Source organism: Panthera tigris, chromosome F2 (assembly GCF_018350195.1).
Source record: "Panthera tigris isolate Pti1 chromosome F2, P.tigris_Pti1_mat1.1, whole genome shotgun sequence".
NCBI classification, from domain to species: domain Eukaryota; kingdom Metazoa; phylum Chordata; class Mammalia; order Carnivora; family Felidae; genus Panthera; species Panthera tigris.
The window spans coordinates 67,056,693-67,083,613 of NC_056676.1; the positions used below are offsets into that span (position 1 = coordinate 67,056,693).

The 26,921-nt window shown below is 47.1% G+C and overlaps 1 protein-coding gene across 9 annotated transcripts in view; it reads right to left on the bottom strand.

Annotated features, from left to right (window-relative positions):
* MTSS1 (MTSS I-BAR domain containing 1) overlaps positions 1-18,835 on the bottom strand; it is a 163,464-nt gene extending 144,629 nt beyond the window's left edge. For 5 of the 9 annotated variants that reach the window (XM_042973353.1, XM_042973350.1, XM_042973352.1 and 2 more), the window contains exon 1: positions 18,245-18,834. In XM_042973353.1, the coding sequence (XP_042829287.1) occupies positions 18,245-18,316 (72 nt within the window). In that variant the 5' untranslated portion in view covers positions 18,317-18,834. Of the gene's footprint in view, positions 1-18,244 lie in introns of all 9 variants that reach the window. The other 4 variants (XM_042973346.1, XM_042973347.1, XM_042973348.1 and 1 more) reach the window with 1 other exon arrangement.
* Between the last annotated feature and the right edge of the window lie 8,086 nt (positions 18,836-26,921).

Below are 26,921 nucleotides of genomic sequence, written 5' to 3' on the forward strand. Positions count from 1 at the left end.
GAGTGATGCACTCATGCTGGGGACTGGCAGGACCTGGGCAGGATGGACAAGGTGACCATGAGCAGCCTTCAAGGGCAAGGTCAGAGTTCAACCACAAAGAAGAGAGCAGAATTCCAGGCAGATGGTGAGGGACATAAATCCCACACCACCTAGGTGACCAGAGAACCTAACAGGTCACATACCTAACAGCAGCCTGGTCCCTTAGGGAGTGGGGAGGAAACTGAAGTCATTTTCTTACTTCTGAAAAAAAAGTCCCGCCCAATCTGTCAACTTCCCTGAGAGTTTTGTGGCCACTTAAACAAATATGCGAGCCAGCTTACCCACCCCTCCCTCCCTCGAAGTTGAACTCTGGGAACACGCCTGGGTCCCTCTCCTCTTCTCCCCCCTTCCTCCACTCTCCCCACAGCCAGAAGGCTGGACAGGCCACTCGCCTAATGCAGGGCGCAGGGCTCAGCCCGTGGCTGTTTTGGCTTGGGGTTCTGTTTTGCTTTGTTTTGTTCTGTATTAAACAGAGGCCCAGGATGGCATCCCACACACGAAGCAGAAGAATAAACTGTGTGTAACTCATCAGTGCGGCTGGTTAACGATGCCCCATAAATAATGCAGCAACGGCCTCTCCCAGCCCAGCCCGCTGCGACAGCAGAACCTCAGGGGACAGCTGAGCGAATCAGACACCCACGCTGCCACACAGGGAACACAGAGGAGCCGGGAGCCGTGGTCAGAGAAGGGGTGATCTGAGAGGAGCCAGAGCTGGAGAAGACTCTCACAAGGAGGAAGCATTCAGCTTAGATGAGAATAGAACAGTGATTGGAGGAGCAGGGTGCAGGCTATAGGGAGTAGGGTTCCAGCTCAAAGGCCTCTGTCCTGTCCAAAGGTTGCAGATGGAGGCTGGCTCGCCAGTGGTCATGATCCTGAGGACTCAAGTCTTGGGCACACCACCGGACAGGGAACCCCCCCACCCAAGCCCCACTTTTCATCCTGATGACGTCAATGTCACCATCATCATCATTAAGCATCACCATTTTCTAAAGGGTTGCTTAGTGCCAGGCACACATATCAGCGTTTCTCCAACTTTCACATACATTGTTTCTACCACCTGGGGATCTTGCAAAAACGCAGGTTCTGATTCTCTTGGTGTGAGGTGGGCCTGGATGTTGCATGTTTAACCTGAGTGATGCTGAGGCTGCTGGTCCACAGACCACACAGAAGAACACAGCTGGATACACACTCTATTACACGCTCACAACAATCTGAGAAGCAGATGCTGTTATTTTGCAGCTGAGGACTGACGTCGTGACCCAAGTGCTACCCTGATTCTGGGAAGTGTGCTGAACAGAACCGGCTGCCCAGCCCAGGCCTGCAGAAAGCCACTCAGTAGGCAGGCTGGGTCCTGCCTGGTCCGCAAAGTGAGGTGCAAGGCCTCCCCCAACACACAGCTCCCAATTACAACTGCAAATGCTCCAGGGGAGCTATAATGTCACCCTAGAAATGGTCATGATCCTCAAGAACTTGGGGGGAAAAAAAAAACAACACAAAGACACAAAACAAAGAAAAGCCCTTTGTGTTGGAAAAGGTCTGATAGGAATGAACCAGAAATGGTCACGGGTGCTGTCATTAGTGGTACGATGACGGATAACTTGATCACATCTTCCGGTTTTCTATGGATGCCGGGACTGATCTGCTTCTGCCAGATCAGAGAACCTGTCTGGAGCACCTCTAAAGGCTGATGCTGTCACCTCCCCAGCCACCAGGTCCTCGGGGCAGGTCTGCGGGAACCTCCTCAGAATGAGCTTGAGCAGTGCAGCCCACAGCATCCCTCCTCCTCCCCTTCTAGGTCAGCCCTTGTTGAGCTCAGCCTTCAGGGAAATGAAAAGCAAAGCTTCCAGAAGAAGCTTCTGACCTGAGCAGGAGTGCCTCTGGACCCCAGGCTTCTACAAGCAGGGGGCAGGAATCTGCAGCTTCCAGAGGTGGGTGTGAAGGATGAAGGACAGGGCCCCTGACTGTCTGTCACAGCTTTGTCCCCCAGACCACCCTTCCCCACCCCATTCTGCAAGAGGGAGGGCCCCCGAGATCCTCAGAAGAAATGCACTGTGGAAGCCCATCCATCATAAAAACCATTCCTGGGCTTTTATTCTCTGATTGGGGCTTGCCTAATCCACTAATTATCCCTGTCCATCAAGTGGATGACAGCCTTGGGGATAATCAATGGTTACTTCCTCACACGCCCACCCTCACCCACTTGCCCAAGCTCACCAACAATAAACACGCCTGCGAAAAGGAAGATTTAACCACAAAAGGGGCTTCCTCCACCCAACCTCCCCTCACAAACTTCTCCATTTGTAACCATAACACCCTGCTTAAGTCAAGGCCATCAGCGTCTTCTTCCTCCAGCGCTAGGAGGTTCCATGCCCAGAATGCCCGTTTTCTGACACACGGGTAGGTCTCCACCGGGAATAAAAGAAGAACCAAACAAACAGGTCAACTGTATCTTCAAAGTATGATTGGTTTTTTACATTTTCTACCAAGAGGCATTCCTTTGTCTATCCTGAGCCTTCCAATAGAAGAGCCACTAGCCACCTGGATGGAACTTTAAATTCATTACAGTTAAATAAAATGTAAAATTCAGCTCCTCACTCAAGTGTTCAACAGCCGCATGGGGCTAGTGGCTTCGGTACTAGACAGGGCAGATGCAGAAAGGTGTGCTGGACGGTGGCGGCCATAAGGTGACAAAGCCACTCTGGGCACCCCTGGGTTGTTCTGGAACTGCAACTAGGCTTCCAGTCCTATTATTTAACTTTTGCAAAATCGATGCGTGAACCCCTCTCCTCTCCCTTCCTATTCCCCAAATTTATCCCCCCAATCTGTACCGCCATATTGCCTTTACTATTTCAGATAGACACCTAAGGCCGCCTAGGAGTCCAAATTTATTCCATGATCATCATTAAGAACCCCATCTCACATTTACACAGTACTTGAGAGAGTATAAAGGGCTCTCAAGACAGCCCTGTGTGGGCACTTGGCAGACAGGCATTTAACACTTTTCTTTTTCCACAGGAAAATAAAGCACAGAGGTTAAGTAATCGGCCCAAGGTCAGGGAAAGGTCTGCCCTCGCACCCAGTTTGTATCGTGAAGTGCTCCTAAGTTTGCCCAGTTGTTTTTAAATTTTTTTTTTTAACGTTTATTTATTTTTGAGACAGAGAGAGACAGAGCATGAATGGGGGAGGGTCAGAGAGAGGGAGACACAGAATCCGAAACAGGCTCCGGGCTCTGAGCTGTCAGCACAGGGGCCCGATGCGGGGCTCGAACTCACAGATCGCGAGATCGTGACCTGAGCCGAAGTCGGCCGCTTAACCAACTGAGCCACCCAGGCGCCCCTGCCCAGTTGTTTTTAAAAAGAGTTTTATGTTTACTTATTTTTGAGAGAGAGAAAGAGCATGAGCAGGGGAGGGGCAGAGAGAGGGAGACACAGAATCCGAAGCAGGCTCCAGGCCCCGAGCTGTCAGCACAGAGTCCGACGCGGGGCTCGAGCTCACGGACTGCGAGATCATGACCTGAGCTGAAGTCAGATGTTCAACTGACTGAGCCACCCACGTGCCCCTGCCCAGTTCTTTTTAAAATGCCATTGTTCCAGGGGCACCAGGGGGGGGTTCAGTCGGTTAAGCATCTAGTCAAGACTCTCTGTCTCGGGTCGGGTCATGATTTCCCAGTTCATGAGTTCAAGCCCCCCATCGGGCTCTCTGCTAATGGTGCAGAGGCTGCTTGGGATTCTCGCTCTCCCACTCTCTGTGCCCCTACCCTGCTCACATGCACACTCTCTCGCAAAATAAATAGATGAAATAAAATGAAATAAAACGCAACCGTTTCACATATTCACCTAAAACTTACTCCTTCTCCACAACCGGACACTTGTGAACTCAAGATCTAACCACCTCGCACGGGGGCCGGAGGCTCTCACCCAAGTGCTTACATCTACGCCTCCCCGAAATAATACATGTACGTCTACCCCCCCAACCTCTGTCCCACTAGGTAGAGTGCAAAGCTTCTGTTCCATCTGTTTTTCCTGTGTATAAATGTCCACATGAAATAGTGAACAAAATACTTGGTGACCTGCACACCCTATCAAATGTTTAAGCGTCGTCACCATTATTTCCTGTTTGTGTACCTGTCCTCACCCACTTCTCCCTGGAAGTGCCCTCTCAGACTTGCCTCCACCCAATCCCAAACCCGATTCTGCAACTTGTCAGGTCCACCCCGGGGGAGCAGCGGCCTCACGACTCTGCACACACTTCGTGTGCTCTGCCACCTTCCACCAAACAGTGCCTCCCCCACAACCCCCAAACCCCACCCCAGGCTGCTAGGAATGACAGCCGGCGGTGGGGGCGGGGGGGGGGGTCACCAAAAAAGGCAGTAACCCTGATACGTCTACACCCACCACCCTCTTTGTAGTCTTTCCACTGCACGCCCTCCTCCTCGCCTGGGTAAGTGCCCTGATGGGCAGCCAGACTCCAGCGTCTGAAAGGACCAGTGTGACGTAGCGGTGGAGAGCATGGCGCGAGAAGGGCGCCTGGGTGGCTCGGTCAGTTAAGTGTCCGACTCGATTTCAGCTCAGCTCATGGATTTTCACGATTCGGGAGTCTGAGCCCTGCGAGGGGGCTCTGTGCTAGCAGTGTGGAGCCTGCTTGGGATTCTTTCTCTCTCTCCCCCTCCCCTGCTCTCTCTCCCTCTAAATAAAGAAACATTTAAAAAATTTTTTTTTTTTTTAAGAAGAGCATGGCTCTAGAGTCAGACTGCAAGATTTCAGATCTACTCACTGGGTGACCTAGGTTACTTAGTCACGTGGAACTGCCCTGTCTTCATCTGTAAACGATGCCCGTGCTAGTCCCCACCTCCAAGGAAAGCAATGAGGATAAGGGAAATAATGCAAGTGCTTAGAATGGTGACCAGCACTTAGAACTCAATAAATCCCAGTGACTGCTATTTTCAGGAGTCAACGCACAATGCCAGCCACCCTAACTCGGACATTTAATGAGCACCTACTATGCACAGGCACAGAGTGGGGTACAGGCCACACAGAGATTAGGAATCAAAGCGTTGAGGAGCTCTAGCTAGTAGGAACGCTGATGTGTGAGCCACCAGTCAGAGGGCACAATACTCCAAATATAAAGCACTAGGAGGTGGGGTTGATGCAAGCTTCCAGAGGTGGGTAATGCCTCACCTAGGTCTTTAAGGACAAAGGGGAGTTTCCCTGGCAAAGAGGAAGGAAATAAAGAAGGGAGAAAATTTTCCCTGCAAAAGAAACAATCAGCAAAGGGGGCGCCTGGGTGGCTCAGTCGGTTAAGCGTCCCACTCTTGATTTCAGCTCAGGTCATGATCTTGCAGTTCATGAGATAGAGCCCCATTTTGGGCTCTGCGATGACAACAGGGCCCGCTTGGGATTCTCTCTCTCCCTCTCTAGCTGCTCCTCCCCTGCTCTCTCTTTCTCGCAAAATAAATACACGAACTTTTAAAAAGAGAAACAACAAAGGAAAGGAAATACGGGAGATCATGCTACATTTAGGCTTGGGCATCATTTTGGTCACCGGGAACACTTTCCAGGGACGTGTAATTTGGGGGCACGGGAGAGGGGAGCGGGAGAGCTTCATGGGCGGCACAGGAGGCTCTTGGCAGGTAGCTCAGGGTGGCCCATGAACCACCCCCCACTGGTATAATCACAACCTACCAGAGACTCACCAGGAATGTTTGCTGAAACTACAGATGTCTGAGCCCCACCCGGGGCTACAGAACCAAAATCTCTGGGGAGGGGGCCCAGACACCTGCATTTAACACATTCCCCAGGGGAGATTCCTACTTTCTCGCTACAATCACACACAGCAAGATTTGAGAATCACCACCCCAGATAAGACGCCCAGTGCCTCTGAGGCCTTGCAAGCTATGGCCTCAGCAATTTCTCAGTCCCAATATTCAAGTCTAGCTCCTTGAGAAATAATCCCTGGTGATGAGCACCCGCACATGGGAATGTGAACTGATATGCGCTTTCTGAAAGGCATTGGGCAATGCGTTTGAAAAGCCTTGAAAAGTACGTACCTTTGACCCAGGCTAAATCCTTCAGGGGAAACTGTCAATGTCAATCAACGTCTAGCTTCAAGGATATACTCACTGCAGTGTTGCTTATAATTAGTGAAAAACCGGGCACAGCCTAAACACGAATCCGTACGGAACACGTGGAACTGGCACCCATCTCAAAGTCTTTGCACACTCTCCCCCTGACCTGGAACATTCTTCCTCGGATATCCACATACGTCATACGGTGTTGCTCAAAGGTCACCTTTTCCGTGAGACCTTCCCTAGCCACCTTATTTAAAAACAACAACATCGCCCCTGCTCTATATTTCCCCATTCTAATATACAAAAGAACTAACTTATTCAGTTTGTCTGTCCCCACTCCCCTAGAATGTCCAAGAGACAGGGACTTGCGTCCATGTTATTTACTGCTGTGTCCCCGGCACTTAACACAGAACTTGGCATACAGTCAGCCCTCAGATACAGGTCAATTGAATAAAACAACTGTTACACAAACAAAACAGTGGAACACCACACAACATTAAAACTGACATGGCTCATAACTACATACACGGAAAGACAGCGTAAGTGCAAAGCTAAGTGAAAAAAGAAATTTCTGGCACAGCGTAGGCCACGTGAACCTTTGTCTAAAACATGCGTACATAACCCACTTTGTAATCAAGTGGTTATGGGCGAGTTCTATTTTTTACTTAACTGAAATTTCTTAGTTTTTCTTCCATTAACTTTATATTGCTTGCATAATCTTTGAGAAGTAATCCCTCATGAAATGCTCTCAAAACATTTGCTAATTTTTTTTTTTTTTAGAAATAAGCTTCCTCCTTAGTGACTTAATTAGGGTGTCCCTAATTAAGGCCAGCACAACATCAAAGAGGCCAGGTTCCAAGGGACCCTTGCTTCAGGTCGACTCCTGGCTGCAAGACGACCTCAGTCCCTCCAGCAGCAGTTTGCGGAGCCTCGGAGTGCTCAGATGCCAAAGGCTTGGCCACCAGCTAGCTACTGCTGGCTCTGCTCCCCGCTACTTGCTTCCTATTGGGGTGCCTCATCCAATTATTCAGGCCCGAGATCACATCCTGCTGGAGAGCTGGCTTTGAAGGTTCAGTAAACAATCACTTCAAAACAAAGCACAACCATTAAACCAAACTCAAAGACTTCCTTAATGACTCCGTGCTCAGCTGCAGGAGCCGGGCTCAAGCAAGCCAGGCCTCAGAAGTGAAGCTGAGGTCTCCCTGGAAACTAATCTCGAAGCATTTCCAGCCTCCTACTGCAAATATCCCCCCTTCCTGTTTTGCACTCAGTCATGTGGGGTGCAGAGCCGTTACTGGGACGACCCCGATGGAGGGGGGGGTTCCTCAGTAGAACAAACGTGTGTCCTGTGGTTGTCACCTTCGACGGCTGCATCAGAGCCTTAGGTCTCACACCCTGCCTGCCCCCCACCTACTTCCGTCTACTGACAAATCAGAGGCACCCATGGGGTGAGTCAACCACCCAACAATATCACGTTGGCTGGGTCAAACTCTGCTTTAAATAGAGGCCCCTGGAGCTCCTTGAAGCACTTCAGAGAAGAGCCTAGATGGTTATACTTCATCTGGCTCATCGTGAGTCCTAAAGGTATAGAAAGGGCAATCAACAAAGACATCAATGAAACACACCCATTACAGAATCTGAAAAGGAAATTCTCAAACACCATGCTGTGAGAGCCCACGGTGGTAGACCAGCACAGACCCTGGGACTGCATGGGTTCAAATCCCAGCCTTACCTCACCCTAGTTGTATGAGGTGGGCAAACGGTTTAACCTCCCTGCACCTCACTTTCTCCATCTGTAAAATGGGAGTTATAGCAGTAACTACCTCACTGTGGATATACAGGAAGTACCTGGGTTGCTGGGAGGAGTAAGAGTCTATCTGTAAAGCACTAGAATAGTGCCTGGTTGTGCCACATAAAGGCTTATTAAATAGCAAAATAAAACATAGTTCTCAGTTTAGGTGTCACTTGTACCAAAGCCTTCCCTGACCCTGTCCTCTGGCTCCAAATGAAAAGCAGAGGCCCTCCCCAAGATCCTGCTGTTTGTCTGCTCCTCTTCTAGACAAAACAACTTTAGGGCAAGGACTTTATCTGTCTTGTTCACAGGTGTATCTCTGCCCCCAGCAGCGCCTGGCACATAACAGCCACATCATGGTATCTGTTGAATACATGTACCGTGTTCTCTCAAATTACTCGTTATGTTGAGATTTGAAAAGCATATATTGTCTCTATTGCATATCAAAGTGGAGATACAGGTTTCTTGGATTTTCTGAAACATCTCATCCTGTTATGGGCAGGATACTCCACTAGAAACTACCAGGGTAGCTCAGACAAGAGCTACACAAGAGCATTTTGTTTAGCATTTATTTCATGCTATGCCCTTTCCATATACTTTCTCATGTAAACCTCTAAAACTTTAAGAGGGAAGTATTATTTCCCCCATTTCACAGATACGAAAATCAAGTCTCAGGGAGGTTGAGCAACTTGCCCAGAGTAATTTAGCTACAAAGTGGCAGAGCCAGGCTTCAAAGCCCAAGGGCAACCGCTTAAGGTAGAATGCCACAAATACTAGATGGAATCAACACAGAATGTGAAGAATGCCTAAGGCTATCTGGCTTGGTGGAAAAAAGAGGGCCCAGAAAGGAGATAACTTTGTAGTGGGGCCTTGAAGGATGAGAAAGATTTCAACAGACAACAATAGAGAGAGTCTGCATTGCACTGTCCAAGCAGGACAAACGGCAAGCGTGAGAGGCATGGGATGTGCTCCAAGAAGCCAGGGACTCCGGGATGGGGAGCACTCGGCCTGCAGCAGAGCACTGGGCTAGGGCCAAACTGCAGGCGTCCTTGAATCCAGGCTAAGGCAGGTGAGCCCCATTCAGCAAGTAGGAAGAACCCCAATATGGCCAAGTCCTAGAAAGGAACAGAAGATCAGTGCAAAGCTGCTGCTACAGGGCAGGCTAGAGGCAAATGAGGCCACTTTTCGGGTGGTCATTCCAGAAAAAGAAGACCATCAAACAATGAATTCAAGAATTCAAACAATGAAGACAGAAAAAGATGGGCCTTATGAAGCAACTCCTCTCCCCTTAATATCACATCTCGGCCAACACTTTTTTTTTTTTTTTAAATATAAGCATTAAATGCCCTGAGGACCTCAGCCAGGCACCCAGCTCTCCTCTCCCTTGATATACAGTGAGTTTGCAAATAGAGAACTGCAAATAGGCTCAGCTGAGGCAGATGAGGTTATAAATGAACTCAGGAGTCATTTACTTAGCATGAAAAAAAAAAAAACAAAAAAAAACTCCATCTCTTGCAACTTCACTGCAAATTCGAAATAACAGCCAGGTCAAGGGTGGGGTAGCATTTGCCCTAAGAAGTGAGGTAGAGAGAATTACTATACTGATTTAAAGAGTCAGCCGCGAACATTCGAGGGCCAGCACACAGGGCACAGTGTGGAGTGCTTCACAAGCAAGGTCTCATTTCGGAGTCGTCTAAGGTGGGTACTTTCTTAGACCCATCTACAGAAGAGGAAAAGGAGGCTGAGAGATTAAGCAAATTGCCCACAGGAGTGAAAACCAGATCTCTTTCCCTCTAAGGTCAACAGTAGCTCTAGAATTTCTTCAGGAGGGCTTCAGAGGCAATGAAGGAGCCAGAAGGAAACAGAGGTGTGCAGGAAGCTCACTATTTTTACTTAGATGGTATGTTATATACAGATCTGTACTGTCCAATATGGTAGTTGTTAGCCACATAGGGCATTTTTAAAAAATTGAAACTGAGTAAAACTTAAAAATCAGTTCCTAGGTCACAGTAGCCATACTTCAAGTGCTCAACAGTCAGATGTGCTACTGGCTAACATTTGACAATTTCCATTATTGTAGAAAATCATACTGGAGGGGCACCTGGGTGGCTCAGTCGGTTAAGCATCCAACTTTGGCTCAAGTCATGATCTCACAGTTCATGAGTTCGAGCCCCACATCAGGCTCTCTGCTGTCAGCACAGAGCATGCTTTGGATCCTCTGTCCCTCTCTCTCTCTGCCTAAACATTTTTTTAAAAAAAGAAAATTATTTTGGACAGGGCTACTGTATATTTAAAATTGTTAAGAATGCTAAAAATGCTTTTTCTATTTTTCTATTTCAATTATTCACTTTAATGTTGTTTCACCATAAATTTTTGTTTTTTTATTTTATTATTTTTTTAATGTTTATTTACTTTTGAGAGACAGCCAAGGCGCAAGCGGGAGAGGGGCAGAGAGAGAGGGAGACACAGAATCCGAAGCAGGATCCAAGCTCTGAGCTGTCAGCACAGAGCCCGACGCGGGGCTCGAACCCACAAACTGTGAGATCATAACCTAAGCCGAAGTCAGAAGCTTATCCAACTGAACCACCCAGGTGCCCCTATTTTTATTTTTAATCATGGCAAAATACATATAACATACAATCTACCCTCTTGGCCACTCTTAAGTGTCCAGTTCAATAGTGTTAAGTATATTCACGTTGTTGTGCAAACATCTAAACATGCTTTTACTCAGACTTCGGTAAGGTTGAGAAAAATACTTTTAAGGATGCTGAAACTGTTTGTAACTCAGTGGTTCTCAAGCCTGACTACACATTAGAATTACCTGGGGGTACTTTACAAAAAAAACTGAATGTCCAAGATGTACCCCAGAAGCACTGAATGACAGCTTCCAGGAAATAGGGTCCAGGTATCAGTGTGGTAAGGCTGGCAGGGAATCCGATGCTCTTATGCCTGTAACCAGGCCCATTCTACCAAAAGGGGCACACCTGCCCAGAACCTCCTTCTCTGGACAGACCCAATCCTCCAGCCCCCTAGAGACCCGTCCTGTGCGGGTGCGGGGGGGGGGGGGAGGAGGGGGGGTGGCGCGGGGAAGGGAGTTCCAGGCAAAGCCTGCCGTCCACCTCCAGGACTCGGGAGGCCACTGATGCTGAGCAAACTCAGATTTTACTGCTGCCCAAATTCTTCGAGGAGAAGAAAGCAAATAAAAAGACACACAGCTCAAAGGCACTCAATTGATTTTTTTTTTCACCCACTTAAACTAGACAGGAAAAGAAAAACCACTTAGAAACTACGACCAAGGCTGTATATGCCAAGAATCAGCACAGGAAGGAGTTTTTTTGGCGATCCCATCAACTTCTCCAAACACAGACCTGAAATGGCTCTACAGACTGAACCAAACCAGAGGGCTACCGGGACATAATTAAATACAGAAAGCTCTTTTACAAGGAAGTTCCAGGGCTGGACACAAAATGAGCTCAAGGTAAGGAGTTCTTTTTGAGGCCTCATTTGAACTTTGGGTGAACTTATTTAACTCCTGTAATTAGAAAGGATTGCCAGGCTTGTATAGTCGTCCAGTCTCAGGGACCGATGGGTTCCCTGGACATATAAACATGGCCCTCTGGCCAGTTATGGAGAAGAAGACTGCAGACACTTTGCATGAGGACAAGGACAGGAGCCAAGGGTGACAGGCCAGAGCCTGGCCCAAAGGCTTCTTTCCCCTCTGCACACCCAGAAGAGGAAAGGAGAATGCCAGGTTGTCTGTTAGAGAAGACTGGTGAGTGGGAGACGGAAGGAAGCCACAACATATCAATAGATCATAAATTAAATGACTTCCACAAAAGTGACAGCCAGATGGGAGCGGCCGGCCCTACAGCAGTCCTCACACCATCTGAGCTCAAGTTCACACCTCCAGGTTGGCTCTGGGCTAGAGGCACAGAGATAGGACCCTGATTCCTTCCTCGAGCCTCCTGTAGTACTAGGAAAGTGTTCCGTATGCTGTCCTCTACCAATAACCCCCCCCCCCCACTTTCAGCACGTTCTAAAGAGCTCCAGCTTTAGGATCAAATGGGTCAAGGTCTAAAGACCAATCCACCTCACCACGGCCTTAGGTAAGTCACTGCCTCTCTTCAAGCCTCAGTTTTCCCATCTGTAAAGTGGGGTTGATGTGAGGATAGCAAGACTCCATGCCCACCAAGCACTCAGCGCAATGCCTGGCACATAGCAGCCTCTCACAAGTCCCTTCCTGCTCCACGTTCACCATATGCAACGAACACTCAGCACCTACCATGTGCCAGGTGGCGTGTGAGAGCATCCTAAAAAAGGAAGCAGCTGAGACGACACAGCCCCATGCCAAGGTCCTCCTTGGGCTAAGAGAAGGGAAACACTGCCAATGGGTGGGCTGGTCTGGAATCTAAGCTGGGTGGGTTTAGTTTTGCTTTTGGGGGGGTTGTGTGTGTCTGTGTTTCAGATACTCAGAGGAAACCTTCCGCAATCTCCAACTAATTCAAGGGAGAACCTGGGCAATCAAATACAACAGGCTTCCTCAACGCTCAGCCAATTAATTTACTCCACTTGCCTCTCTGGTTTGCTACTTAATAAAGCCGTATCAGCAGTACAATCTGCAAATCGGAGTTAAACTGCTTAAGGCATCCGTCAGTTCCCTCTAAGGAGCCCCAGATACTTCTTGTCTGATGTCCTAGGCAGCTAAATCTGCCTTTGGCTTTTGTTTGGTTGGGGGGGAGTATTTCTTTGTTTTTGCAGAGGTGTGGGTTTCAGGGGAAAGTGTCCCGAAGGCAGTTCCGAGAAGTAATGGTGAACTTGGTATGATCTCATTTTTCCATACCCAATTTGAACACCTAAACGGTCTCCTGCAGAAGGAATCTTGCCAGCTCTCACCCATCCCCGGGAAGACTGGAAAAGCCTAGATGAAAATTACAGATAAAGCATCTAATAGATCAATAGTTTCAACCTTTTCATCCTCCAAACATTTTAACAACCTCAAATGAACTGGCCATATTGACAGATATCATTTTAGCTTTTTCCCTTTCCCTGGCTGCAAAAGAGCATTTCAATGTACAAGAGGTCAGTCAGCAGCTGAGAAGACAGAGTTTGCACAGGACATACTTCCACTAAAAAGTTGCTGACTGTTTCCCTGAAATTCAGATTTAACTGGGAATTCTGTATCTTTACTTGCTGAATCATAGCATCAACTTTGCAACCTTGCTGATGCTCAATAAATACTATAGAATTATGAGTTACTCTCATAAGAACTGGCTGATAGCTGAACCAGGCAAAATTCAAACTCAGCTCATCTTCCATTCAAACCATGACCTAGGATTGACCTTCTCTCTTTGTTCAGGGCATCGCTAACTGCAGAAATTCAGAACATAAAGGTTCACAGCATCAAGCAACAAGTTCTAAACAATTTGGCGAAATATGATGTATAAGGGATTTTCCCAGAGAAACATCCAAGCTAAGACCAAAAAAAAAACCAAAACCAAAACAAACAAACAAACAAGACTTCTTTCTAAATCTGGATGAGATCTGCACCTAAAAAACCAAACAGATTGATCCAGATAGAACAGGCCCTAAATCTTTGAACAGCCACCCATTCTGGGCGGTTTCCTGCTGCAGATTTTATGATATCTTCACTTCACCTTCTCTCACAGGCCCAAACTGAGGAAGCTGTAAAATCCTGGGCAAACACAGCCATTTGTGAAGAGAAAAGCCAACATGAGGCCCATCTGTACTTTACAAGGGTTTTGCTCGTCCTGCTTTTGTGTGTCACCATTTACAAGGAAGCCAGCCTCCCTTCAGAGCACCTGGCTGCTCTTAGAGGCCTTGGCTGGGTTTTCAGTATCTTCCTAGAGAAAATATTTTTATTATTATTTTTTTTTTTTTTTGAAGAGTCAAAGGCAAGCCCTTCAAGGACTGACTGATGCCCTTCCTTCGTGGCCACCATATTACACTCACGTTATCTACTCATGACCCACAGCTTGTCCTCTCCAAGGACCTGCCTCAGTGGCTCTCTGGCTCCTCGCTGCCCAGCAAAAGGCCTTCCACATAGCAGGCCCTCGATAAACACCAAGGAAGGGAGCCTCTTGTCTGACAGGAACCCTGAAGCCAAAGCGGCAGGGCGGGGGGAAAACAACCCTGAAATCATTATCCAGTGCTGGACCCAATACCCGCATTCTTGATCTATGATAAGTAAGGGAAAATACCATGTCATGCCTTCGAACCACAAAAGATTTCCATGGAATTCAAGAAGCTCCTTTAGCAGCTCTAATTTTAAGGCAGAACCTAGGAGAGAGGATACTGGTACAAACAGAGGTGGGGGGCAGTGGAGAGGAACTGAACAAGGCCCCTATTCTGCTCGGTGCAGGTGCTGGTAACAGGACACCCCTGTCCACAGGGGGACGTAGGGTAGGGAATTCAAGGTGTGGTCGGGTGTTCTTCACCCCCCAGTCTCATTACATAACCCCCAACACACTCTCGAACCTAGTACAAAGTTCTCCCTGCACCAGGCCCAATTCAGCTCCCGACATACTGATTCTTGAGCAACAAAGCTGAGGAAAATATTTGGTTTTAGGATCCAACTTTAAAACACACACACACACACACACACACACACACACACACAACTAAGTTAATTATTAAAAGAAGCAAGATAGCCACAAAGTGACCTGCCCTCGAGTTTGGCCAATCTCCTGGTCTTAAAAGCACCCGAAACACCACCAAATTCTATGGCTGGTTCAATTACCTAAATAAAAAAAAAAAAATATATATATATATATATATATTTTTTTTTTTTAACTACCACAGCATCAAATCCCTATGCTGTATACCTTAAACTAATATAATGTCAAATGTCAGTTATAGCTCAATAAATAAGTAATGGCTCATATCTGCTATTTGTTGTACGTAGCCTGTTTTTCTTGGCATTTGGCTAGAAACTACAAAAAAGATTCTAGGCCCTCTTTAATGTCTAAATGTTGTCAAGCATCAGAAGCCAGTCAACTGGCCTTCCATACAGTCACTTCCATGCTATAGTTCCCCCAGATGTATGAGCAACAAGCCCTTGCCTCCAGCCACATGAATCTCATCTCCCCTTTCCTTTGGGACCAGCTCACATCAGACAACTTGATTTATGTGGACGGGCGGAAAGGCAGCCAGTAAGCGATTTTGCACACCACCATCATTAGTGACCACCACCACAGTGGGGTGGAAGACAGGAGGAAAAAAAACACAAGGTTTCCTCTCGTCAAGGAATCAATAAGTTATTTAACAGCTGCTGCTGGATCCCGATGGAAGACGAGTGAGGGTTACTTCCGCACCCTTCCCCTGAAAAGGATAAAACACTGAGGATTTAGCCAGATGAAGGATCATTAGAAAAAAGTAGAAAGTTTCCTCTCTAGCTTCTCAATGTCTTGAGGTTTTTTTTTTGGTTTTAGAAGATATATGGTGTTAGGCCTTGAAATTATTCCATTTTTTGTTGTTGTTGTTGTTGTTTTTTCCTCTCCTCCAAAGAGGAAACTGACTCCCTTCCTGTGTTGCTGTACATTTTGGAGAATCAAATGCTGCTTAAAAAAAAAAAAAAAAATTCCTTACCCTTTCCTCACCCCAGTGTAACATTCCTTCTGGGAAAATAACCTAAAAATTTTCTCAAGATGGGATTCCAAATGGGTTTCCAACATATACACTTGTCCTTCAAAGCAAAGAGAAAGGGGACCAAAGACATTAGAAACCCATCATGGCAGTTCAAAAAAGAGGAAAACAAGGATAAACAGGTCATTAGAAAGCCACCTGATTTCAGATATGAAAGACTGACTTTAATTGCTGGTGACTTCAAGCATTATGCATACTACACGTTGCTTATCCTACGTGGCCAAATGTTTTAATTCCTTTTTAAAATGTCACTCCCATCCTATCCATAAAGTCTTTTAAGAAGAAAACTCCATGAAAATATCCAACAATTATCTTATGCATAAACAATCTTGGAAATAAGTCAACTCCTTTTTCCTTATCTCTACTCCCCAAAAAGTCTGGAATTCTGCAGACCCCAAGGCAAGTTTTAGTCTTCAACTCAAGCTTGCTTTTACAATCTTTGCCAAAACAAAACAAACAACCCTAAAATAAATGCCTTCCCACAGGATGCTGAACAAACCCTACTAAATTCAAAGAGAAAAAAGTCAGGAACCACAAACTATAGATCCAGCCCCGAAGGGGCATTAAATCTTTATTTTTAACTGGAATCTTGCAGAGGGAAAAGCATGCTACCTTAGCACCCACAAATCCCTCTGGCCAGAATGCTAAAGGCAGCCATGGGAGGCAGGTGGAAAACAGGGGGCCCATCCCGTGGTGAGCTACCTTTTGAATGGCTCAGGGTTGAAGCCAATAAATACAAAGAACCAAGACTGGACAGATTAGGAATTAAGGAACAAAGAGAGAAAAAAAACTCAAGATGTGAACACGCTGGGACTGCAGTGGGCAGAACTTTTAGGTCACTGGGTCCTTGTTACTACTGAAGGACTAGGAAACATGCATTTCTCTTCTCCAAAAAAAAAAAAAAAAACACCCACAGCTTTACCAACCCATCTCAAATTCTTCCCCTGGTGATCAAAATACACACGTGCCTCAAACTAAATCTTTGATTATAAGGCGTATAGAATTTAAGTTAACAAGACACCCCCTCCCCCCAGAGTCCAAGGCAGGGACACCAATCTTTGTCTCAAAAGAGCACTTCAATAAATCCATGTGGATTGAGGGCAAGGGAATGAAAGAGGCTGTCTTTGAACAGGGAATAATCCACCTAATTCCAAGTGGCTGGATTAAAGGCATTCCTGGACAAGCAGGGTCTCGGGAAAGATAATGCTACATGAATGTCAATTTCTGACAAAAACAAAAAACAAAACAAAAACCAGAAACAAGCAAACAAAAAAAAAAAAAAAAAAAAAACCTGCCTCTGTAGAAAGATGGACAAGACTGTGATGGAGGCACCTTGGGAAAGTTCACCCTTGAGGAGATGGCAGTTGGTTCTAAAAAGGGGAAGCAGGCCATGACAGCTGAGCATTCCTTTGCAAAGTCCATCTCCCAGGCCAAAGCCTCTCCAAACCTTACACTTCATCAGACAGAAGCTCCTCCAGACGCCCAGGCAGCGGCTGAAGAGGGGCTGTCCACACCCACCGGCTGCACAGCCTTCCAAACCTGCCTACTCGTTTTGGAAGCCGAGCTTTTAATTAAACACCACCTCCCCGGATCTGTTGAGGCAAACTGGGGCTGGGCCAGAGCCAAAGAGAAGCTCCCTAAATACACAAGAAAAAAAAAAAATCCCCCCACCGCCCCCAATTCCCACCTCCAGGCAGCTCGCACGGCTGGTTATATTTCCTTTGGATGAGTAACACAGGGCCCTGGTCTATCTCTATGCACCAGAAAATCCACATCCAAGGATCAGGTTATCCCCAGTCCCACCCTTTGCAGGAAAAAGCCAGGGTGTTGTTCCCCGCCCCCAATACACACACACGTGCCCGCGCGCGCGCACACCGACACACACAGACACACACACACACAATATCTACACAATCCTTCCAAGAGAAAACCGGGAGTCTGTGTTTGGGGGGCGGAGGGGGTAAAAATACAGTTGTTTAGGGGGCTCCAATCTTGCCTTCAGGCTAGGAGGCTCAGCCAGAAGGAAGGTCCCCAGCAAGGCTACTCTGGGAACTTCTGCTTCGCGCCCCTGGGGAGGGTTGAGGGAAGGCATGCATACCCTCACCAGCTGTGGAACAGCCTAATTAATACCTAATTTGCTCAGATTCCGCACCCCCCCCCCCCACCAGGATGAACCTGAAAGCCCAGGAGGGAGAGGCAAAGCTATCCGGCCGGGGACGCGGGTGGGGGGTGGGGGCTAGTTCCCGCGGCCGGGCAGAGCCCCTATACCCCTCCCCACCACCGCACCAGGTGCCCCCACCCCGTACTCGGGGGAATCAGGTGTGTGCCCAGGCACCCATCCTCCGCGGGTCGCAGACGCTCGGTCCAGCGACAGACAATGGAAAACTTGGGGTCGGGGCCCTGCGCCCCCACGGAAACGAGATGTTACCGCCCCCTGGGACAATAAGCGTGGAGAGGGCAGGGGGCATCAGACACCCCCAGGGAAGCCGCCCAGCTCGGTGACCCAGCAGTGCCCGGAGCGGCGCCGCGGGTGAGCAGGTGACACCCGGCCAGAGCGCTCCCGCAGGTGGCCGGCGGCCACCGCGTAAGCAAGGGCCGGGCGGACGGCCCGGGGCGGAGGCGAAGCTCCGCGGCGAGGTCACTGCGCGGCCGCCCGCACCGCAGCCGCGCCCCCGGCGTCCTACCTTCATGTCGCTGATGATGGTCTGGAAGAGGCCTCCGAGCGCGCTGCATTCCTTCTCAATCACAGCCTCCATTTTCCCGGCGCCGGCAGGGTGAGGACACACACTCGGGGCCGCCTGGACTGTGCGCGGGGCCGGGGCTCGCTCACCCGCGAACAATTCCACCCTCCGAGCGACCCACCTCCGACTCGCAGCCTCTTCTGCAAAGAGGGCGAAGTGCCCGAGATCGGCTGTTCACTGCCCCAAATAATAATTTTAAAAGCCAAACCGCGCTGCAGCGTGATTCGCCTACATGCAGCGCTCGGCTCCTTGCCTTAAAAATGCCCGGAGAAGACTGACAATCAGGCCACCACTGGTCCCCACGACGGAAACGGCAAAGCCCATCTTGAAGCAAAGAAAACCGCCCGCTGACCCGGGGCCAGCGCCATTTAAAAATCCAAGATTTTCTAATTTAATAATATTTTTGAAGTTAAAAAAAAATCGACCAACAGCAGAACGCGTCTGCTCGCGGCTCCCGGATCTGTTGCTCGCAGCCGCGGCCGCCGCCTCCTTTTCACTCCTGCGCGCCCGGCCCCGGCGCTCGCTCTGGCGCGGCTCCCGGGGACGTTCGGAGGGGCGCACGCGCGCTCGTGGCCGTGCGTCCGCCGCGGGGGCGCGGGGAGGGCGCGCGCTCGCGGCCGTGCGTCCGCCGCACGCGGGCGGGGCTAGGAGCGCGTGGCCGGGAGGCGCGTGGGGCGCCCGCAGCGGAGGGGAACCGGCGGGCTGTGCAGCGACTAACCCACGCCCGCGGGAGCCGCTTCTTCCTCCGAGCACGCACGGAGCACCCCCTCCTGCCCTGGCCGCGGGTCAGAGCACGGAGAGGGCGTGTCAGCACGCTGCTGGGCGAACGCCCACCCCACAATGGCTGCGAGCTCCGGGAACGGAGGGTGCACCGCCGCTCCCTGGGGACTTGCAGGGTGGCACGCTTAGCGCAGTGCCCAGCATATTGTAGTGAGCGCTCAGTAGGGCGGGAAAACTGCTGTGGCTGCTACTGCAGCCTTCGGGGAAGAGGCCCGTTTTGTGATATCAGGACTGCAGCGCCAGTCACGATTGCAAACAGCAATCGTAATTTGTAATTAATTTGTAATTAACAAATATGTAATTACCGAGAGTTTGGGGGCGTATCCTATGGCGGGAAGCCCAGTTCAATAAAAGTTGCAGGATACTGGCAAAGCAGATTGATTTGCCATTGTAAAATAAATGTATACTGTGCTTCGATTTATGGGGATTGTTGACTGCCCCTGATTTGGACGGGTTTTTTTTTTTTTTCAGGCCCACTGAGGGGATTGGCTGTTGGTAATAACTGCAGAGAGCCCTGTTGGGAGATTTAACCTGGAAAGAACACAAATGTGCCTAAGTTGATTTGCAGGCCGGTGGTTCATTTTCATAGCTCTACGGCCTAACTGCATAGCTTAACACCAAATAGGCAAGAAGGAAGGGAGAATCAAATGAAAGGCTTTTAAAAGACCTTAAAACATAAGCACCTAACTCTTCACTGCTCCCTTGACCTTTGAGCTTACTTTGTGAACCACAAAGTACAAAAGGAAAATACTGGCGAGGAGACCAAAGAAATTACATGTAAAATGCTGTAGACTTGTGTCAGACTCACTAATAATAGCTAAAGTTCTGGCTTTGAAAAACGGCATGAGTCAAATACATGGAGGGGCATATCACAGCTGCAGAAGATGATTTTCCCCTGGGCCACCTTGCCCAACTCTTAATCCCAACTACCCTTCTCCGCCCCTCTCCCAAAAATCATAAGGAGGAGTGTTACTTCTGGAATTAACCAATCTTTTAGACAAGTCTTCTGGGTCCCGTCCCCATGGTGATTTGGATGCCTAGGTCACATCTTCACCTTGCCAATAACAGTACGTGATACACAGTTTGCTCTCAATCATTACCATTATAATGATTTTTAATACTATTGGTATTATAGTGATCAGGTCACTGTTTATAGAGCCTGATTGCCTGGGTTCAAACTCCAGTTTACAACCTACTAACTGTATGACCTTGGGCCAATTTAACGGCTTCATTTTCCTCATCTGTAAGTGGGGATAAAGACTTAATAGGGCTGTTGGGACTTTCACGTGCACTAATATATGTAAAACATTTAAAGCAGTTTCTAGCATATAGTAAATAAGTGCTCAATAAATCTAACAGATGTAGTTTATTCATAATAGCCAAGATGTGGGAACAACCTAAATGTCCATAATGGATGAATGGATACAGAGAATGTGGTATGTCCATACAACGGGATATTATTCAGCCCTGAAGGAAATCCTGCATAGGTGACAACATGGATGCAACTTGAGGACATTGTGATAAGTGAAATAAACCAATTACAGGACAAATGCTGCATGATTCTATTCATATTAAGTACTAGCTAACATACTCAAACTCGTTGAATGGTTGCCAGGTGCCGTGGTTGAGGGAAGGCGGTAATGGAGAGTTGCTAACCAATAGGCATGAAGTCTCAATTACACAAGATGAGGTAAGTCTAGTGAAGGAGAGATTTTGAACAGGAAAGGGGCAACATCAGAGTTGCACCCCCTACATTGCATTCTTTCCCCGTGTTTGAGCCTCCCTCAAACTCTCTCCTCCCTTTGAAACACCTAGCACTCACTGGGCTGACATCAAGAGCTGATTAACATGCAGTTTCTCCCAGGAGTATTTGCTTTATTATTATTTTTTTTTAAATAGCTCCTAGGAGGAGGAACCCAGAGGAATGAAGCTCTACTAAAGGAATTTCAAATCTTGTGGCCTTCGAAAGGAGAGATTGAGAGGCAATGAAGATTTCTCAAAGCGGTTCCTGTCACCCTGCTTCGCCCAGTAGATGGTGGTGGGTCAGGATGCTTACCACCATCTCCCAGCTCTGTAACCTCTGGCAGGCTATTTGATCTCTGAAGCCAGCCTCTATTTCCTTGTGGGTTCCTAACTTGGGGCCTATTCCCAGGATCGAAATAGATATCAAATGCCTATCATGTAGTCATGCTACACACGTGAGTTTCCTTCCCTCCAAGAAGTGATTCTCAGCCCTGGATGTACTGGGAGCCCTGCCTGGTCCTCAGACTTGGCAGCTGGAATCCCCTGGGGGGACTTTAAAACACCTGTGCCTGGGTTCCACAACCAGGGAGCCCAATTTAATTCATCTGGGCTTTTTAAAAGTTCCCAAATGATTCTAATGTGCAGCAAATTTGAGAACCTTGATCTAAGGAACTTTAAAAGATACCCATGCTCAGGTCCTACCCCTAAACAATTAAAGTAGAATCTCTGGGGACTGGGCTCCAGATTTTTTAAAATGTAGTATACATATTTTATTCCATCCTCATATAAGGATACATAGGCATGTGTGTGTGTGTGTGTGTGTGTGTGTGTGTGTGTGTGTGTTCATATTTTGTCCTTATTTGCTTCACCCAAATAGGATCACATCACACACACTTTTCTGGATCTTGTTATTAACACTTCGTGTTAACACCTCTTACCATCAAGAAATCCCTCCAGGTCAATTAATATTATTCCAATACATTTTTTCTTTTAATTTTTTTTTTTACTTTGATACATTTCAGACATACAGAAATAAGCAATAATAGTGCAGAGATCTCCACACTTACCCTTCCTTAGATCTCCCAAATGTTTATCCTTTATGGTATTTCCTCCATGTCTGCATATGCTTTAAAGGCTCCTCATGAGGGGCACCTGGGTGGCTCAGCAGGTTGAGTGTCAGACCTCAGCTTAGGTCATGATCTCACAGCTCGTGAGTTCTAGCCCTGCACGGGACTCTGCACTGAGCCTGGAGCCTGCTTTGGATTCTGCATCGCCCTCTCTCTCTGCCCCTAACCCACTCACATTCTGTCTCTCTCAAAAATAAATAAACATTAAAAAAAAATTTTTAAAGGCTCCTCATGAGATCCTTAATGTATGTCCCCGAGGGGAGGCCTCAGGGTTGCTATGAGGGTTGTCATTGTTTGTGAATCTTCTGACCCCTTGTAAGAGATCCTTGCCCAGAGGTAGCTGTGCAAGGTGGTGAAGAGGGTAGGCTCAGAGTCAGGCTGCCTAGGTTTGAATTCTGACTTCTTTGCTGCCCAGCCTTCTGTGCCTCAGTTTTTTCATCTGTAAAATGGATAATGGAAGTGTGAACTCCTAGGGCTATGCGAGGCCTAAATGGGATTATTTACTCTAGTACTTGGCACACAGTAAGTATCCAACAAAGGTTAGCTAGTAATATGTATTGATCATTACCATGGCTCACCTATGAAATAAACTTAGTTCAAGCTCCTTTTTATGACCTATTAGCAGAATGCTTTATGAGCCCCAAACCACTAAATCCCTTAGATAAATTGGGAAGTTGGCAGTATATAAAAGTGTCTCGAATTTAGAAACTGAAGGCCATTTTAAAAATGAAACCAGCAAGAATCAACAAATCATATCTGTTGCAATGACTCACCCTAAGAGATGGTTTGTCTGTGTTTGCAGATGGTGGCCTGAGATACACCCCACAATAATATAGCCTTAATGTGCAGAATGTGTCACTGAGGCAGGAAACTAATGAAAGAAGGTATACCATCATGAACCAATTGGTAGCCAGGCCAAAGTAAGGTTCTGGAACTGCAGGGTCCCAAACCCATGCCTATGGGGGTCAGGCAGCATACCTGTGTGAAGCAGGCCAATTGTAAGTTCACAAGAGGTGGGGAGGGACACTGGAGCCCTGGTCAGCAAAGTGCTCCCTCAAGAGCCAGGTGCTCCATACTCCCAGGCCAAGTGGGAACGTGTGTCCTTAATCACCACATGTTCCAGTCCTTCCAGAGGGCTGACACTTTGGATCCTGGTGTGAAGTTCTCCAAAATCTAAATATTTTTAAATTTCCCAATTTTTAAAAATCTTCTCTGCAGGCCAGTTTGTGGCTTCTGATCATGGCACTCACATACGGGGTCTGGTTCATGAGGAAGATGTAAAAGAGGGGGAAAGGTATAAGAATTTGCATTTCTCTGGGACTGTTCAAGGACAAGAGGCCCGATGTTATGGTGCTAGGTCACCAGAAAAGTGTGCCTGCCCTGTCCTGGATAGGGATGGTTTTGTCCATTCCTGAGACATTTCTGGAGCATCTACTCCATCCCAAGTCACACTTTTTTTTCCCAGGAATGCCTGGTTCCCTTCTCCCTGTTGATATTCTCCCAAGCTGCCTGCCGACTACTCATTTAGCAAAATTAGTTACCTTGATATTGAGAATGGGGCTTGCAGGGGAGCAGATACACCCATCACAAATTACGGAAGAAGATTGTCCAGGATCCAATCTCTTCCTCTTCCCATGCTCAGCTTTTCTGTTCCATATGAGCACCGATGAAAAAAAAAGGGGCATTGTGTAGGTAAGATATGAGTTCTGGTTATATAGAAGCAAAAGAGTGAAAAGCCTTATTAGCAAACTTTACTTTTAACATACCACGTGAAGCAACTGAAAAACATCTAGTTATATCTACTTAATCAGAGGCATCTGAGTTTACCTAAAAATGGAAAATATTACACATTCTGCAAAAACCAACATTTCCCTATGTAAACATTTTACAGTTATTTTTAGTATACTCAGAGTTGTGTGACCACGATCACAACCAATTTTAGAACATTTTCACCGAAGCGAATCCTTACCCATTAGCAGTCACTCCCCACTTCCCCATACCTCTCCATCCCCAGCCCTAGACATCTACTAATCGATGTTCTGTCTCAATAGATTTGCCTATTCTGGGCATTTCATAGAAATGAAATCATGCATTGGCCTTTCTCGTCTGACTTCTTTTACTTAGCATAATATTTACAAGGTTCATCCATTCTAGCATATTTCTGGACTTCATTCCTTTTGTGGCTGAACAATATTCCATTGTATGGATATACCACACTTGTTTATCCATTCATTCGTTGGTGAACATTCGAATTGTTTCTACTTTGACTATTATGAATACAAGTGCCATAAGCATTCATGTATGAGTTTTTGTGCTGACATATGTTTTCACTTCTCTTGGGTATATACTTAGAATGGAATGGCTGGGTCATACAGAAAATCTGTTTGTAACCTTTCGAGGAATTGTCAGACTATTTTCCAGTAAATGGTTTTTTATTCCATGTAATTCGTAAGGTTTTTCACAACATGAATTAGCTCTGATGAAGTCAATGTCAATCTATTCATAACAGTGCTACCATATGTCTGCATCAAGATTTGGCTGCTGTATCATCCCCACCTAGTCATTGGTTATATGGTAAATTTCTCTGTTACCTAGCATTGCACCCACAGCAAATTGTTTATTGATCCTTCCAATAGCATGATTTTAGAAATTTTAAAATTTGTTTTACAGCAATCCCATTGTTGAGATGTTTCTAGCATTAAGACTTCCAGGTAAACCAAATTCTACTGTAGCCAATTAATAGTCTGTCTAAACATCTGTCACTCATAAGTTTGGCTAGCGGTAGTCATTACTGAGAATTCATTAACCCTAGATTCACCGATAAGGCCAAGATTCTGCACCTACAAAGCTGAATTCTGGTTTGTTTGGACAGCAGAGAATATAAAATGACACAGGAATTAAGAGTGCATTGCGGCAAGATACTAAAGACATCTATAGTCTTTGCTGTGCCCACTTTGCACATTTAACTGATCGGGGTTCCTCTCTCCAGCAACACCACAGGCGTGCCTACAATTTCAGGAGGTTTTGCCAAGGCAGATGCAAGCTTCCTTCTCCTAGGTCTCGGGCTTTTCTTTAAATCAACAGCAAAAACAGGGGCATGGGAGACCTGTCTTTAATGTGCTAAGGTAGATTGGGCACAGTTGTGGAGTCATAGAGATTTAAGTTCAAATCCTCATGTGTCCATATGACAGGTGTGTCCATGAGCAAATTACTTGACCTGCCCATGCCATTGATAAAATGCAAAATATTCTTACTTCCAAATCTTAAATATTAGAGATCATGTAGATACGGAGCCTGAGCTGTAACAGACACTCAAAACGGTGTGTGTGTGTGTGTGTGTGTGTGTGTGTGTGGTTCTTAACCAGACTGCTGGCTTTGTTTGGGGTAACAGAGGTGAATTTCGGCCTCTGAGCCGGGAGACATTTAATCAATTGTTTCAAAGCAGTTCTGTCTTGTTTACTTTTAATAATGGGTTTGTTTGCTTTTAATAATAAGACCCAGACCCAGCCCTTCTATTTTCTGAAGCTTGTGAGCAAATGAATGCTTGTGAACTGAAGCTCGGCAGCAATCTCTGCAGCCACAAGTGGCCAGCGGCCACAGGCAACAAGTGAAAACAGGTTGTGCGCAGGGAAACGTTTCATTTGCAGAGGGTAATGATATTTACCTGTGATCCTATCCAGTAGCTTCAAAGGTGGTGGCAAGCATTACCTAACTAATGAGCACGACACCCTGTGGGCCACTGGCCCCGAGGCAGGAATGATGGTATGTAATATCTTCCCAAGGATGCCCATCAGAAGAGAGAAGGAGAAGAAAAAACCTGTCCACCTGAGCTTGACTAGCTGTGTGATCTCCGGGAAGTCCGAGATCCCTTCTGGGCCTCACTTCCCTCATTTGTAAAAGGAGAGGGTTGTTCCAGGTGATGTTAAAGGTGTCTTCCGTGTGACGGTGGCTGACCTTCAGGCCTGACTTTAGGCTCACTCTCAACCTTTGTTGGCTTTACATATATAGGTGTTTATGTCTGTCTCTGTGGGTGTATATATGTTTATGTTTTGGAAGCAGCTGGAAAAAGAGATGAGGGAAGAGATGGGTGCTGTTTGCTCCAGGCGGTGACTTAGGAAGGCATTCCCAGAGAAAGGAGAAAATTGGAGCGCCTGCGTGGCTCAGTCGGTTGAGCGTCTGACTTTGGCTCAGGCCATGACCTTGGTTTGTGGGTTCGAGCCCTGTGTCAGGGCTGCTGACAGCCTGGAGCCTGCTTTGGATTCTGTGTCTCCCTCCCTTTCTGCCCCTCCCCTGCTCATGCTCTGTCTTTCTCTCTCAAAAAATAAATAGTAAACATTAAAAGAAGAAAATCACCTCCCAAGTGATGCTTCATGCCCTTCCCCCACTGCCTTGGACTCCTGGACTCTCCCTATCACCTTGTCTGTCACTAGACAAGCAGAAGGAAGCACAACCATGAGCTTGTCTCATCTGCAACGGGGGCACGTCTTCCCCCCAAAACTTGTTGTTTATATTTATTTTACTCTAAATCTATTTTAACCTAAACATGTTGAAGAAGGAGAGACCTACCCATCATCTCACACCTCCTATAGATATGTATTTGCTAGAACAAATTCAACCCCAGTCATCAAATGAAAACAGATTTCATAGTTGTTTCACATCGTTGTTCCCCATAATCTAAATTTTTCTGATAGGGAGCTTAATACTTCAAATGGCAACCAGTCCCTTGTTGGTCATAGCTATTTATTTGAAATAAGATCTTTATCCTGAGTTGGATTCTTTTCCCTTTGTTGCAGTGAATGTTCTTTAGTTCTTTTTTTAAACGAAAAAAATTTTGGGGGGCGTCTGGGTGGCTCAGTTGGTTAGGCATCCAACTTCAGCTGAGGTCATGATCTCTCGGTCTGTGGGTTCGAGCCCCACATCGGGCTCTGTGCTGACAGCTCAGAGCCTCAAGCCTGCTTTGGATTCTGTGT